Genomic DNA, 14,988 nt, shown 5'->3' on the forward strand with positions numbered 1-14,988 from the left:
ACTTACCGGAGAATCAATGGATGTTCTGTATCAAACTGTCAAAGCATCCAAAAAGATAATGAAGTTGAATTGAGCTTCACATCATCACGGAACATGTACTTTGGTATTTTCTAGACAAGCAGAAGCTTGAAAGAAATCATTGTTAATTATATGTGGGGTTACAAGCTACTGAATCTGAGGAATTGTTACCCATGTTCTGCCTAATTTCAATTTTAGAGATATGTTAGCTAAAAATGTACACAGTTTAATATCTAATCAAATGATTTTCTGGGTGAACCTATCTTCTAATTCATTTCCATAAAAGCTTTAGGGAGTATTCGTTGTATTCTTTTAGCAGAATTTTGTGTTTGTTTGCCTTTTATAATAATATAAGTTATGAAGCACAAGAGGTTGAGTCATTTATTCATATTTACACAAACTTAATTTGGCAACTTCTTTCAAGAATTCAAATCAGTCTTTAACCTATTTGGAGTCATTTCTAATTCTATTAGTCTAACATATATTCAACTAATATATTCAATTTATGTATACACACACACACACACACACACACACACACACATATATATATATATATATATATTCACTGGTGTTTTTCTAAGCTTTCCAGTGATTTGGATCTGTTTTTATTCCACAAATATGATTGGTAGCTCCATAATTTTAATGATTCTATATTCTACTATTGATATAAAGAATTAAAGATTATTAATAATCATCCCAACTCTCATCAGTGAGATACCCTAACCAAACTATAGCCCAAAAGTTGAGTTGTTTCTGATATGTGGGATGTCTTTGATTCACAGGTTTATTATGGTGGTAAGTTCCACCTTGTACGCTATTATATCTATGTCTCTTCTCGAGTAGGTTCAATTTCTTGATTATAATTGTAAAGTTTGAAGAATATCCATCAAATTCTAACTACTATTTCTTAACTTTTCATCCTCAAAATGTCCATTTATAAGTCTGAATTGAACATTGTTTTCTATTTTTAACAAATATATGATCACCTTAGAATATACTTATCTCTACACCTAGTAATAAAGATTTTATGTGTAAATATGTGTCTGTGTGTCTCTGTTTATGTCTGGAGGAGAGAGAAAGAATTTTTATTCTTTAATTTATGAAGTTGAAAATTGAAACATATATAATAACCTAATAATTATATATCCAATTTTTAAAAAGAACGAAGATTCAAGAGTTAGTTATCTTCAACCTAATTAAAAGTCCATGATTTATATCACTGTCAACATGTGTAGGTATGTTGATGTTAGCTAGCATGAGATTATGGGGTAGAGGTTAAAGTACAGTTCAAAATCTTTTCACCCACTAAGGACTCCTCTCATGAAGGAAGTGTTCATTCACTTGAAGGATTAGCTGCTATCATTGCTTGTTGCTTTCCTCTAATGAGAAGCAAATACACAGTTAGCAATATGAGATTATGATCTAATCAGCTAGGATATCGTGTGTTTTGGGTTTTGTTCATCCTTATTGAGAAATAAGTTTGATGTGTCATATGAACGTCTAAGTTCCATGTGATGGGATTTTTCACATCAGATTTTGAAAGCATGTTGAAATCACCTAATATTCTTTAGAATAACTCACAGAGAATGTAGTTGCTTTGCTGGGTTTTTTTTTTTGTTTGTTTAGTTTTGTTTACAAAAATCATAAAATTTTGTGGAGAATAGAAGCTTACCAGTTTCCTGGGAGAGAACAGCTGATCCAGAATAGCATTCTGAAATCCCCCATCAGCCATGAAATACTGCATAAGTGCTGTGAAAGAAGCTTCCTCTCAGGCAGGGTCAAAAGGTCCCACATTCTCTAATGCAGGGAAAGAGGAAGGAAAGAACATTTGTATTTAAAAAAAAAAAGTCAAACCTCCATTTATTCTTGGTTCCTTGGTAGAGGCTCTTACGTCCTTCTAATTTGCTTCATCAACATGATAAGACTGTACCTCTCCTGTCATTCGCAAACTGTACCTGTACATAATGCACTTCTACAAAACTTCTCGTGAAGAGGTTATTGCTTAAAAGCCAATCAATGTGATTTTATCCTTTTTCCGAAAGATCTTGATTGAAGGCTCTTGGCAAATCCTCAGATCAAAAAGGCCTGTACATGCTAAGAGTGACTGTCACTGAGATCAGCATCTAATGGCCAGTGAAGCGTGGCATGCAGTGTACTCCTTCTAAAGTGGAATCACTTTGAGTTGCATTATAATTACAGACCAATACAAGGAGATCTAGGGAAAAAAATCCTACAGCCCTTGAGACCTCTAGAGAGTGATTCTGTGATATTTTCTAAACTTTCTAATCCTACAGGGTAAAAGCAATTAACCTGTCTGTGGAGATTCAGATGGTTATTTTTATTGTGTACAAATTATTTATTTCCTTTTATCTTATAATCAGTGCATAATTTGTGCACAAAAGCATCTCACTTCTTAGAGTGCAGCTTCAGGAAGTCTTATCTGGATAATGGTCAGGCTAACGTGTCCACAGTCACCTAAACCAGTTCTCCTGAGCTTCTCCTTGATAACTTTCCAGTTCACTTCCCTCATGGCTGGATTTACCCAACTATTTTTCCAGGCCATCATTATAGTAGCCTTTCAAGAACAACTGTGATCAAATGCTGTGAATAACTATATAACAAACAAAATGAGTAATGCTGATAAAATACAAACTTCAGGAAGTGATCACACTACTAAAACTGACTCCAACAATAAAACAAATTCAGTATTACCTAAGGCAATGTATCTTGAATTAATAATAAACATTTTCACAAATCAAAGCCCAGAAACTGATATACTCACTTGGAAATTTTCTGAAACTAATATATAATATTTATGTGTGTTTATTACAGAGAAGAAGCCAAGTGAGAGTTTGTGTTAGCTTTCTGTAGTTGCTCTAAAAAATTACTCTAAACCTGGAGGCTTACAATCATAGATTTTTTTTTTATCTGCCATGTCTGGAAGCCAGAAATGCAAAATTTCAAATTTCACATGGCTGAACTCTATGAAACGATCAAAACCATGTCTCTCTCTGTGCTCTAGGGGACACTGTCATGCTTCCTCCTTCCTACAGCAGCTGCTGACATTCCATGGCTTGTGGTCACTTTACTTCATGTTGTTTTGCTGGTCTCACGGTCAACTTCTCTTTCACGGCTGGTTCATTCTTTCTAACTATACTTTTTATAAGAATCCAAGGAATAGTCTTTAAAATTGACACATGTAATATTAAAATTTCTCAGTCTCTTAAAAAATTAAAAATGACTGCCTTACAACTCGATAGTTCTTGAATGCACAGAGGGTATTTTTAAAAGGTTTCAAAAATGAACATGTATTTTGTTGCTACGGTGTTATTAAACTGATAAAGTGTGTTTTGAATACACACTATACTAGGTAGGATTTTTTAATACATAAATCCAAACTAATTCTAAAATTATTGGTGGGCAGGCTGCTGAGTAGAAACAATATCAATATTCTTTTTTATTAATTACACTTTATTCACTTTGGATCCCCCCCATAAACCCCTCCCTCCTCTCCTCCAAGCCCCACCCTCCCCCCTTCTTCACGCATGCCCCTCCCCAAGTCCACTGATAAGGGAGGTCCTCCTCTCCTTCCTTCTAATCTTAGTCTATCAGATCACATCAGGAGTGGCTGCATTGTCATCTTCTGTGGCCTGGTAAGGCTGCTCTCCCCTCAGGGGGAGGTGATCAAAGAGCCGGCCAATCAGATTATGTCAGAGGCAGTTCCTCTTCCCATTACTATGTAACCCACTTGGACACTGAACTTCCATGGGCTACATCTGTGAAGGGGTTCTAGGTTATCTCCATGAATAGTCCTTGGTTGGAGTATGAGTCTCTGGGAAGTCCCCTGTGTTCAAATTTTCTGGTTCTGTTGCTCTCCTTGTGAGGTTCCTGTCCCCTCCAGATCTTACTATTTCTCACTTCTTACATAAGATTCCATGCACTCTGCCCAACAGTTGGCCATAAGTCTCAGCGTCTGCTTTGATAGTCTCCAGGGAAGAGCCTTTCAGAGGCCCTCCGTGGTGGGTTTCTAGGTTGTTTCCTGTTTTCTTCTTCTGATGTTCTTCCTCTTTGCCTTTCGAGATGGGGATTCAGTGTTTTAGTCAGGGTCCTCACTCTTGATATTCTTACCCAAGTGCTGAACCCTGAATATTACATTCCTGACCTTCCAGACAAAAAGAACCTATAGGTGCAATAGTGGAATTAATATTTTGGAGTAACCAATCACTTTTTAAAATTATATTTGAAGCCTGATTGTTGTTGCTGTTGAGGGAGGGAGTATGTTTGGTTCCGTAAACCTGTCAAAACTATGACAAGAAAGATCATTTACCCTAAGGGGAAAAAAAAAACTATTCTTTTGCCAAACTGCAAAATGTTACCAAATTTCTTTCTAAAAACTCATGTTTAAACCCATAGATATATGCTGCTCCCAACTTTAGTCAGAGATCCTTCTTTTTGCGGTGGATAGTGCTTAATGGAGAATCTCATAATTTCCCAAAACTTTAAAAATAAGTGGCCATGTGTGTTTAGTTTAGGTGGACTGTCCATATCTACTTGCCCACCCAAACTTCTGGGACCAACTTGAAGACAAGCAGAAAGAATATGATAGCTAAAGCAGAGGAGTGTTATACATTACATAAATGTCACATACATGAACCCATAGCAGATATTCTTACTGCACAAGATAAAGCCGGGGGAAATTTCAAACATGGATCCTCCTCATCCCCATGGCTCCAGCAACCATCAGGTGCCTGTGCTTGGTGTGAGGATTGTTGTGGCAGAGACATTGTTTTTACTGTACCTACTCCAGTAGGAGTGAATGCATGTGGTGCCTTTTCTGCAAGCATTTGACGCTGTGCAGTAAAGAAGTGGGTTAGAGAAAAGCCACTACTGGTGGGGTTTGTGAGGAAATATTATATTTTGCTGAATAAAGTTCAGAATATTCACACAAGTTTTACATCAGAAATTCCTCCAGTGTTAATGGTGGAGTAGATGCATTGTCTCTGAACTTCAGTGAATGTTGTACCAAAATTCATAATGTAGACGCTCATGCAACTTTGAGTTATAGAGTATTAAAGTGGAAGTTTCTGGTTTCTTTGAAGACTCAGTTGAGTCACGTAATGTTTTGCTGGAAGCTGGCTTGTGAAAGGGTATGTGATACTTTGCTGTGAGCTGTCTCATGCAAGGGGCATGACTTTGGCCAGCCGGGAACATCTGTGGGTGAACACTGAGGGGAGGAGATATATAGAAGCTCATAGACAGTGAGAGATCACTTTTTGGATAGACATCATTGTGCTGATCTTTGTGCTTCAACACTTGACTTCACAAAGAAAAACTTTCCAGAGAACAACATCTCAGGACAATCCAACTGAGTCTTGAGGCTTTCACCAACTTATTCTGATCTTCTGAATAGTACTGATTCATGTAGCTGCTTGGTGTTGGCCTTTGGACTGGACTGCTGATATCTAGACAATGAAGAGTGGACTCATCCCAAGGAACTACTTCTAAAAAGGTCTACGACCTCCTTTACCTAATAACCTTCTTTCTTCTCTACCTCTGATTAGTAGGTGGAAGGGAGGTAGAAGTGTTTAAGAACCCTAAATGAAGTAAGTTTGGTGAAAAATCTAAACCTACAAAGTATTGTACTGGGTATGGGTTTGTTGTCTAACAAAGAGAAAGTATATGCAAACCTTTGTTCTGACCCCTAAAAAAAATCTGTTGTGAATAATGTTTAAGTTTGCAATGATCTATATCATAATGTAGATGAAGTATGTGGTAATTCTGAACCAGAGCTGTTAAAAAAATAAGAAAATGAAGTAGAAAAGCAGCAAGAAGATGATCCATTTCTGAAATTTGTACAAGACAATGCAAACAGCTCTTCCTATGAGGCTCCTCCTGTGATTACTGGCATCAAGGAGCCTATAGAAGAATGTGAACCTGAGACAGAATCAGAAGCAAAGCCTGAACAGCTGTATCCACAAGCAAAGAACAAAAAGTGAGAAGAATTAGAGAGAAGACTACCACTCCATGTCCCACTGAATCTTCTTCTCTGCCTCAAGAACCACGAAAGCCAAGCATTAGAGATAAACCAGAAGGTCAACATCAGATGTCCCATGTGTGTTTGAACAAAGATATTGAGAATGACCCAGTTTCCCTCCTCAAAGACCAAAATCATCCAGAAGAGTTAGGGAACATAATGATTCTGACAACCAGAGAATAATTCATCATCCGAACAATTATTAGCTTTCCACTGATGATTTACCTCATGATATTGAGTTTTAAAAAATGAGCTGAAATCCTTCTTTATGAGTTTTGGGAAAGTAATAAAACACCACATCAATACCAGGGGTGTGGAGGCAAATTGCAAAGAAAACAATTATGTTTGGAGGAGAAGCACATTTAAATATGGAAGAGAAATAATGAGCTGCAAGGGAGTAAAAAATCACAGGTAGAGATGATGCCTGCAAGGATGTTAGGCACAATGATCTAGGTCCTGGTGGTCCATGTGGAAGAGAGGTGGGATAATGCATGGTCATGATGGGCAGAACTGCTGCAAAGAGATGACATGACCTTAGCTCTGCAAGGGAGCAAGACAAATGGGAGGCTGCTTCAGGGGACAGCACCATTGAAGTTCCACTGTTGGCAAATTCTTAGCAGTGAGAAATTCAACGTTTTCATTCTTGTTAAAGTATTTTTCGCTTAGGTATGTGACATAATCTTTTTGATCACTTCTTTGCTAAGAAAATAATTTTTCGATTATTGATTAAATTGAGATGGACGTTATTTTCCCAGTTTCACAAGATTCATATCATTAATTTATACGTATAGACTTGAAAAATTAATGACTGAGAAATAACCGTATCTTACTCTGTCTGCAACAAAATGAACTTAAAAAGAAAACATAACCGCTGAATTCAGGTCATTTGGGTTAAAAAAAAAATACCCTATTGTACATTTTTTTATTGTTGCTGTTTCTGTTTTTAAATGTTAGAAGCACAAATAGTGCAATTTGTGAAATTAGAGGATCTTGCATTTTCTCCCCCCCCCCAGTACAAACCAACAGAAACATGTAGTGTATTCATTAAAGTGCACTATTGGGTCACCCCCATAGATTTCCAGGAGCCTCTTCTGTCCCAGAGATGCCCCCCACCAATTTCAATTCTCTCTCAGTCCTCCTGCCACCAAAGTTCTCTTCACACTTGAACCTCGTCCTTCATAATACTCCCCACCCCCTCCCCCACTCAGTTCCCTCCATCCACCTACTTCAGATGTCTATTTTATTTCCTCTTCTGAGTGAGATTCAAGCATCCTTCGTTGGGCCTTCCTGTAGCTGAGACTTCCAGCAGGTTAACACCACCTCCTGTAGCCAGGTTGGACTTCCAGTGGAGGGAGGGGGACACAAACCCAATCAGAAAACCTTCCACACAGACTGAACCACCAATTAAAGAGCATGCATGGACTGGACCTAGATCCCCTACACATATGTAGCAGATATGTAGCTTGGTCAACATGCATATCCCCTGAAAATGAGAGTACGGTTCTCTGATTCTGTTGCCTGCCTTTGGATCACTTTCCCCTAGCTGGGCTCTTTTTGTTTTTGTTTTTGTTTTTAATGTAAACAATTATTTCTAGTTTTTATTTAAAAACTTTTTCCTTACAATGTATTTTGATCATACTCTTTCTCCTCCCCCAACCCCTCCAAGATCCTCTCTACCTCCTTCCCTACCCAACTTCATGTTCTTTCTCCACCCTCCCAAAAAACAGAACAATTAAGCAATGAAAATAAACATTAAAATTCAAACAAAATACCAATACAACAACAAAAGACCCCCCAAAAAAGCCCAAACCTAACCACAAAGTTATTTGCAATTGATGCCTGAAGGGAAAGGGAAAATAAGGGGTTTTTTTCTAGTGGAGTGCCACTGAGTATATCAACCACATTCCATGGCAAGACACATATCCAGGAGTAGTTGGCCAACACAAAATGGAATAGATTATTTTTTTAAGAACAATTTGGGCTTTCTGTTTCATTACTCTCCTCACACAAGAGAGAAACAGCCATCTGCACATAGAGCTCTGTAGTGTAGTGGTCCATGTATCGTATATACGCAACATATTTTCCTCATATCCTCACGCATTCACCATGATTTCTACCCTACCCTACCCAAGGATTTCTCCATAGAGCTGTCACAGTGTTGAGGTGTTTCTCATTTCATTCAGGTTGACAATCAAGATTAGCCATCATATTCATTTGATAAGATTTGACCTCACTTACATGAGCCTAACCAATTTCTGTCTTTTCTAAAATGTATCTTATGTCAATAACTGTGCTATTGATACGATACAACATAATGACTAGCAATCATAGTAAAATTCTGATATAATACAATTAAAATCCAAATAATGTATTATACAATGTGTGTGAGCGGATATGAACAGTGTGGTTTGGGTCTACGTGTGTTTTAGAGATACGATGCTTTTAGTCCTGCTTTGACTTGAGATGCTGAGTTGGGTTGGTTCGCCCTGGGGGGGGGGGTAAATCTTTCTCTGAGAAGGACAGGGAATGAGAGGAGAGGGCCTGGGATTAGGCTCTAAAGGGGTTAAATAAATAATGGAAGAAAAAAGAAGGCTTTAAAAATATAGTGTTGGACCTGATAAAACAGGATCGGACGAATGGGGAGGAGGTCCCCCCCCCATCAGTGGACTTGGAAAGGGGTCACGGTGGAGATGAGGGAGGGAGGGTGGGATTGGGAGGAAATGAGGGAATGGGACATGGCTGGGATACAGAGTTAATAAAATGTAACTGATAAAAAAAATAAAATTAAATAAAAAAAAAGAAATCAAGGAAAAAAAATATAATATTGGGTACTTTGAAGTCATTGACATCTGTACCAGAAAGCAACAAGGAAAAAAAAAAAAAAAAAAAAAAAAAAAAAAAAAAAAAAAAACAAAAAAAAAAAAAAAAAAAAAAAAAAAAAAAAAAAAAAAAAAAAAAAACAACAACTTTGAATTTCTTTTCCAGTACAGAATAGGTTGTGAAATTATAAGGGCATTTTTTTTTTCTACTTGCTATACACATATAAACTTTGACAAGGCTGCAAATATATTCCAGAAGGAAAAAGTTATTCAAAATAGCAAAGATGAACACCTCAAATTCTATGTATGATCTTTAATATTAGATCAGATTCAGTGTCTCCCTATCTTAGCAGTTTTCAACCTGCCTTCAGTAGAGGGATGGCTGGTTGCCCAAGACACACACAAACGATGTGAACATCTGGGTTAACTATGCTGTTCCACAAGTTACAGCACAAAAATCTCTGTATATTCAAGTCAAGTATTATAAATATGAAGATGCTTGTACTTCTATTGTATAGTGATAATAAGCTAAACAAGGAAGCACATTGTGTATTTTGATCATATCCACTCATTTACACTGCCCTTCTTTCTCCCTCTTTTTTACTTCTCCTTCTCATCTCCTTTCTTTCCCAAGTCTCTCTTATGTTGTCATATGAAGATATGGTGAAATGGCATCAAATTGTCTTTATATATCATAGGAGTCTTGGGGAGAGTTAGAGGGGTATTATAGGGATAGCTATAATCAAGACACACTGTACATAGGTATGAAACATTCGAAGATGAAATTAAAAATTTTTAATTACATATAGGTGACAAACTTTACTCTTTTAATTATTTTTCAGTGCACACTTTAGTATGACAGCAGAGTGTTTATGATATTTTTTGTTTGGTAAAGTACACAGTATATTGCAAATTCAAATTAAAAGCATAAAGATTTTGTGTTGTATTAACATGGAGAAATAATTTAATAGATATAAAAGTGCAGACACAAGATATAAAATTATATTAGTCAGCTTTTCTATTACTGTGAAAAATACCAGACAAATAGACTGTAAGAAGAAGACCTTTTTCTACTTATGATTTCAGAAATTTTAGATACTGAATACTAGTCCATATGACCTTTGGATCATTGGTGAAATAGTATATCATATCAAAATAAACCCAGCAGGGAAAAATGTGCTTGGTGGCAGCAAGGAAGCAGAGAAGGAAGTAGAAAGGGAATGTGATCCCACTATCCCCCTTAATTGTATACCCCCTGTGATCTAACTCCCTTGCACCAGTTTCCACCTACTGAAATTTCTATCTCTACACAAGAGGGCCAACAGCAGAGGATCAAGACTCCAATACAAGAGCCTGGAAAGGGCAGAGAATAGAGAGAATTGGAGGGAATTATGGCACAAATTTCAGCAATAACCAAAATATGGACATTCTGCCTCTCTGTAGCATAAAAAATATTTCAAAATGGGTATTTCTCTAAAAACCAACATATATACAGCAAATCTTAGACTATATACTTACCATTAGAAATAACCAGAGCACTGAAAACAAAAACCACACATACATATTACTTCACACTTCTTAAAATATCTATTGTTGAAAGTAAACGTTTTCTTCCTGGACTGAGGTTACTTCCCTCAGGATGATCTTTTCTAGTTCCATCCATTTGCCTGCAAATTTCATGATTTCCTTCTTTTTAATAGCTAAGTAGTATTCCATTGTGTAAATATACAACAGTTTCTTTATCCATTATTTGATTGTTTCCAGATTCTGGCTATTGTGAATAAAACTGCTCTTCACATAGTCGAGCAGATGTCCTTGTTGTATGGTAGAACATCTTTTGGGTATGTGCTCTGAAGTGGTATAGCTGGGTCTTGTGGTAGAACTATTCCCAATTTTCTGAGAAAGTGCCAAATTGATTTTCAAAGTGCTTGTGCTTGTGCGAGTTTTCACTCCCACCAACAATGGGGAAGTGTTCCGTGTCCTCCACATCCTCTCCAGCGTGTGTTGTTGCTTGAATTTTTGAGCTGATCCATCCTGATGGGTGTAAGATGGAACCTCAAAGTTATTTTTATTTGCATTTCCCTGATGGCTAAGGACGTTGAGCATTTCCTTAAAATAGAATAGACAGCAGAAGCCAAGGGTTTGGCTCTGCATATGTTATTTTGAAGACATCAATCAAAAATTCAGCAAAAGTATAAAAACAGGACATATGCTGAGATGAAGCATAGAGTATCTATATTCAGACTATGAATACAGAATAAGTCAAAGAAGTGACTAAGGTGAGGCCATCTTGACCTGGCTCCATCTTGTGTCTACCAAGACACAACTCAGTCCTCTACCCTATCCCCTCAACAGCTACATCTGCCTTAGCAACACATTTGGGATTTGCATGACCTTGACCGTAGTACTGACGTAGTCACAAAAATAAATAATGTTTAAATCTAAGTTACTTGCCATGTGATTTATACAATACTATTTCTGCCAAATAAAATGTTGCGATGTTATTCTGACTCTCTCCTTCAACTAACACTGAAGTAACTATGGATTTAGGGCGAGATGCATTTTAAAATGCTGTATCCTGAGCTTTGACATCAAGAGAATCTGAAGAATCAGCTCTTATTGCTGTCAAAAATTAAAGGACTCTTATACACATAATTGACTTAATTAATCTGGTGTTCTGTGTCTTTCACTTCTGGAGGCCTGTGAAATTACCCCATTTTTACAGAACTCAGCCTCACTCTAAATCTCTACAGGAAGTGGGAAGCATGCCTGAAAGATTTCCCCGGAAAAAAATTTTAGGACCTTGTGTCTCCCACTGAACTTGGAGAGGTTTATAATGACTGCTGTATTCCCAGACATTTAAATAGATGAGTCTTTCTGATACTCCTAAGAGGTAATTTTGTGTACTGAATTCAGTTCTGCATAAGAGGAATAGGCCTCTTGAGGATCTTCTTGGGGACTAAGAAAAATAGATCTCTTGGGGAACCTACTTTCTCATGCAGATTATGTTATCTAAATAAAAATGAAAAAGACATGCAGAGAGGTTGAAGAAATAACAAACCAGCCATAAATATGTTTATGAGTGCTTTATTAATGAATGCCAAATTTGGAAACAATCCAAATATATTTTAATACATGAATACATGTAGTATAATCAATTTAACATTATTCGATACTAAAAGGAGGTATGATGTCATAAAAATAAAGAAAAACATCAAAAAGGAAATTTGTGTTTTGAATCAAATCAGTCATCTAAACTATTTCTATTGAAATCTAGTTATACTACAAATTTCATGTTTAGGTTTGTATGTGGTCACAACACACACACACAGGCACACACACACACATACACACACTACTGTTTAAAATTATGCATATATGTAGATATACCAAGGAACATTAAGTAAAGCTCAGTATTAGAATTTTCTTTGGCTTTTCTCATTTAGGTGTATTATGCATTTGCAAATATCAATATAAAATAGACTACTGAAGAGATGAGTATGTTAGGCAGGCATCCCTGTGAATTAAGTTAGCTTAATTCTAACTAATGCACAGACTGTGGGAGAACAATAAAAAATTATATCTGACTCTTACATAAAAATTTTGCCTTCTCAACCACTTTCTTGAATGCATTGTTGACTTCCTTGTTCCTCAGGCTGTAGACCAAAGGGTTTAGTGTGGGAATGATCATCGTGTAGAACATAGAGGCTATTTTATCTGCATCCATGGAGTGACTGGAGCTGGGTTGTAAGTACATGAAAATAACCGTGCCATAAAATATGGAGACTACAGTGAGGTGGGAGGCACAGATGGACAAAGCCTTTTGGTATCCCTGATCTGATTTCATCTTCAAGATGGCAATAAATATGAAAAGATAAGAAACTAAAATAATCAGGAGAGCAAAGAAGACATTGAAGGTTGACAGGAAAACAAGAATCACTTCACTCAGGTGTATATTAGAGCAAGATAGAGCCAGGACTGCTGGGACATCACAGAAAAAGTGATGGACCACATTGGATTTACAAAAAGAGAGGCTGAATATGTCCCCAACGTGAAAAATGGCATTCAAGAAACCACAGACATAACAGCCAGTGTTCAGACAAACACAGACACTTCTTGTCATCCTGGTGGAATAGTGCAGGGGTCTGCACACTGCTTCATAGCGGTCATAGGCCATTGATGCTAAGAGGTAATTTTCCCCAGTGGCAAAGCCTACAAAAAAGAACATCTGTGCAGCACAGGCATTGAAAGAGACCACCTTGGATCCTCTGAAAAACTCAGACATGACTGTGGGAGTGACAGCTGAGGAGTAACCCAAGTCTACAATAGACAGATTACAGAGGAAAAAGTACATGGGTGTGTGCAGACGAGTGTCCATAAGAACCAACATTATTATCCCCAGGTTTCCAATCACATCAGTGAGGTAAATGAGGGTGAACGTGATGAAGAGGGGGACCTGCAGGTATGGGTTATCAGTTAGTCCCAGAAGAATGAACTCTCTCACTTTGGTGCAATTCTCCATCAATTATCTGAGAATTAGTTAATGTCCTGTAGAAATGATAATTTTAAAAAAAGAGAATGATAAACAAAATAGACTTCTGTTTTAATAAAAAAAATAATATTTGACTATTAAATACAAATTGATGAAACTGGAAAAGACTATCCTGAGCGAGGTAGGTCAGACCCAGAAAGACACACATGGTAGGTACTCACTTATAAGTGGATATTAGCAATACAGTGCAGGATAATCATGCTACAATCCACAGACCCAAAGAAGCTAGGTAACAAGGAGTGCCCAGGGAGGATACTTGCATTTCACTTAGAAAGGGAAATAGAATAGGCAGAAGAAGATACAGAACAGGAGAGGAAAGGAGTAAGGAGGGAGCGGGTGGGTGCAGCTGTGAGGAGAACAGGGTGGTGCAGGGCGGAGGGATAGAGGACTTGCAGAGAGAAGAGAAACAAGGGTAGGCTCCAGGGAGGATATGGGGGAGACTCTAGCTGAGACACCTAGCCGCAAGGATCATGGAGACTGAAGAGGTCCCTAACTAGACATTACCCTGCCTACAAGATATGCAAGGATAAAGACAGAGCAGAGGTGGAGGGAATCTCTAACCAACCTATGGCCCAACTTGAGACTCAAGTCATCAGAGAGAACTAGCCCCTGACACTAATGCTGACACTCAGCTATGCTTGCAGACAGGAGCTGAGCATAGCTGTCTTCTGAGAGGCTCCACCCAGCACAGGATTGAAACAGATGCTGAGACTCACAGCCAAAGACTGGATGGAGACAGGGAGCCTTGTTGGGTGAAGGATAGAAGGATCAGAGGGGAGAGGAGCTTCTCAAGAAGGTCAAGGCCAACTAACCTGGTATCAGGGGGCCTATGGAGACTGAAGCACCAACCAAGGACCAAGCATGGACTGGATCTAGGTCCCATACACATATATATCCAATGGGCAACTTGGTCTTCATGTGGGTTCCCAGTAAGGGGTGCGGGGGCTGTCTCTGACATTGCCTGTTTTTGGATCACTTGCCCCTGGTGGGACTGCCTTGCCAAGTCACCATGGAAAAAGATGTGCTAAGTCCTGATGTGACTTGAAGTGGGTTAGTGGGAGAGAAATTGTAATTAATAATAATAAAAACAAAATAAAATAAAACCAGTAGCCCAACTAACAATACAAGAATGGTATCATTGCGCAAGGATTCGATGACATGGGAAACAAAGCAAAACTGAATAATCATGCCATTCAAGTTAGAATGTATATTTAATAAATACTAATATTGAAGAGGATAAATACAAAATAGACCTGGGGAGAGCTATGCATTGTTTGCGGGAAAGTAAGTCTCTATATGAGAATGTATGCTACTACAGAGGCTACTGTATAGGTTCTTCAAAAAATACGTAAACATAGGAAGGGAACTTGTAAGAAAGCAGAGGAGCAGTAAAGGTGAGAGAGAGATAAAACAGATACTATGTCAATCAGAATGGACACAATATATAATATAATATAATATAATATAATATAATATAATATAATATAATATAATGTAATGTAATGTAATGTAATGTAATATAATATAATATAATATAATATAATATAATATAATATAATATA

General features: G+C 37.5%; 1 protein-coding gene and 1 pseudogene across 1 annotated transcript; one reads left to right on the plus strand and one right to left on the minus strand.

Annotated features, from left to right (window-relative positions):
- Positions 1 to 4,726: 4,726 nt before the first annotated feature.
- On the plus strand, positions 4,727 to 6,456 carry LOC129681970 (ras GTPase-activating protein-binding protein 2-like; annotated as a pseudogene).
- A 5,995-nt stretch (positions 6,457 to 12,451) lies between these two features.
- LOC129681971 (olfactory receptor 5B2-like) lies at positions 12,452 to 13,396 on the minus strand. Its single transcript, XM_055614189.1, has one exon. It carries the CDS (start codon positions 13,394 to 13,396, stop codon positions 12,452 to 12,454), a length of 945 nt encoding a protein of 314 aa, XP_055470164.1.
- Positions 13,397 to 14,988: the final 1,592 nt, after the last annotated feature.

This window comes from Psammomys obesus, unplaced genomic scaffold (genome assembly GCF_907164565.1).
Source record: "Psammomys obesus unplaced genomic scaffold, mPsaObe1.curated_primary_1811, whole genome shotgun sequence".
Classification (NCBI taxonomy): Eukaryota; Metazoa; Chordata; class Mammalia; order Rodentia; family Muridae; genus Psammomys; species Psammomys obesus.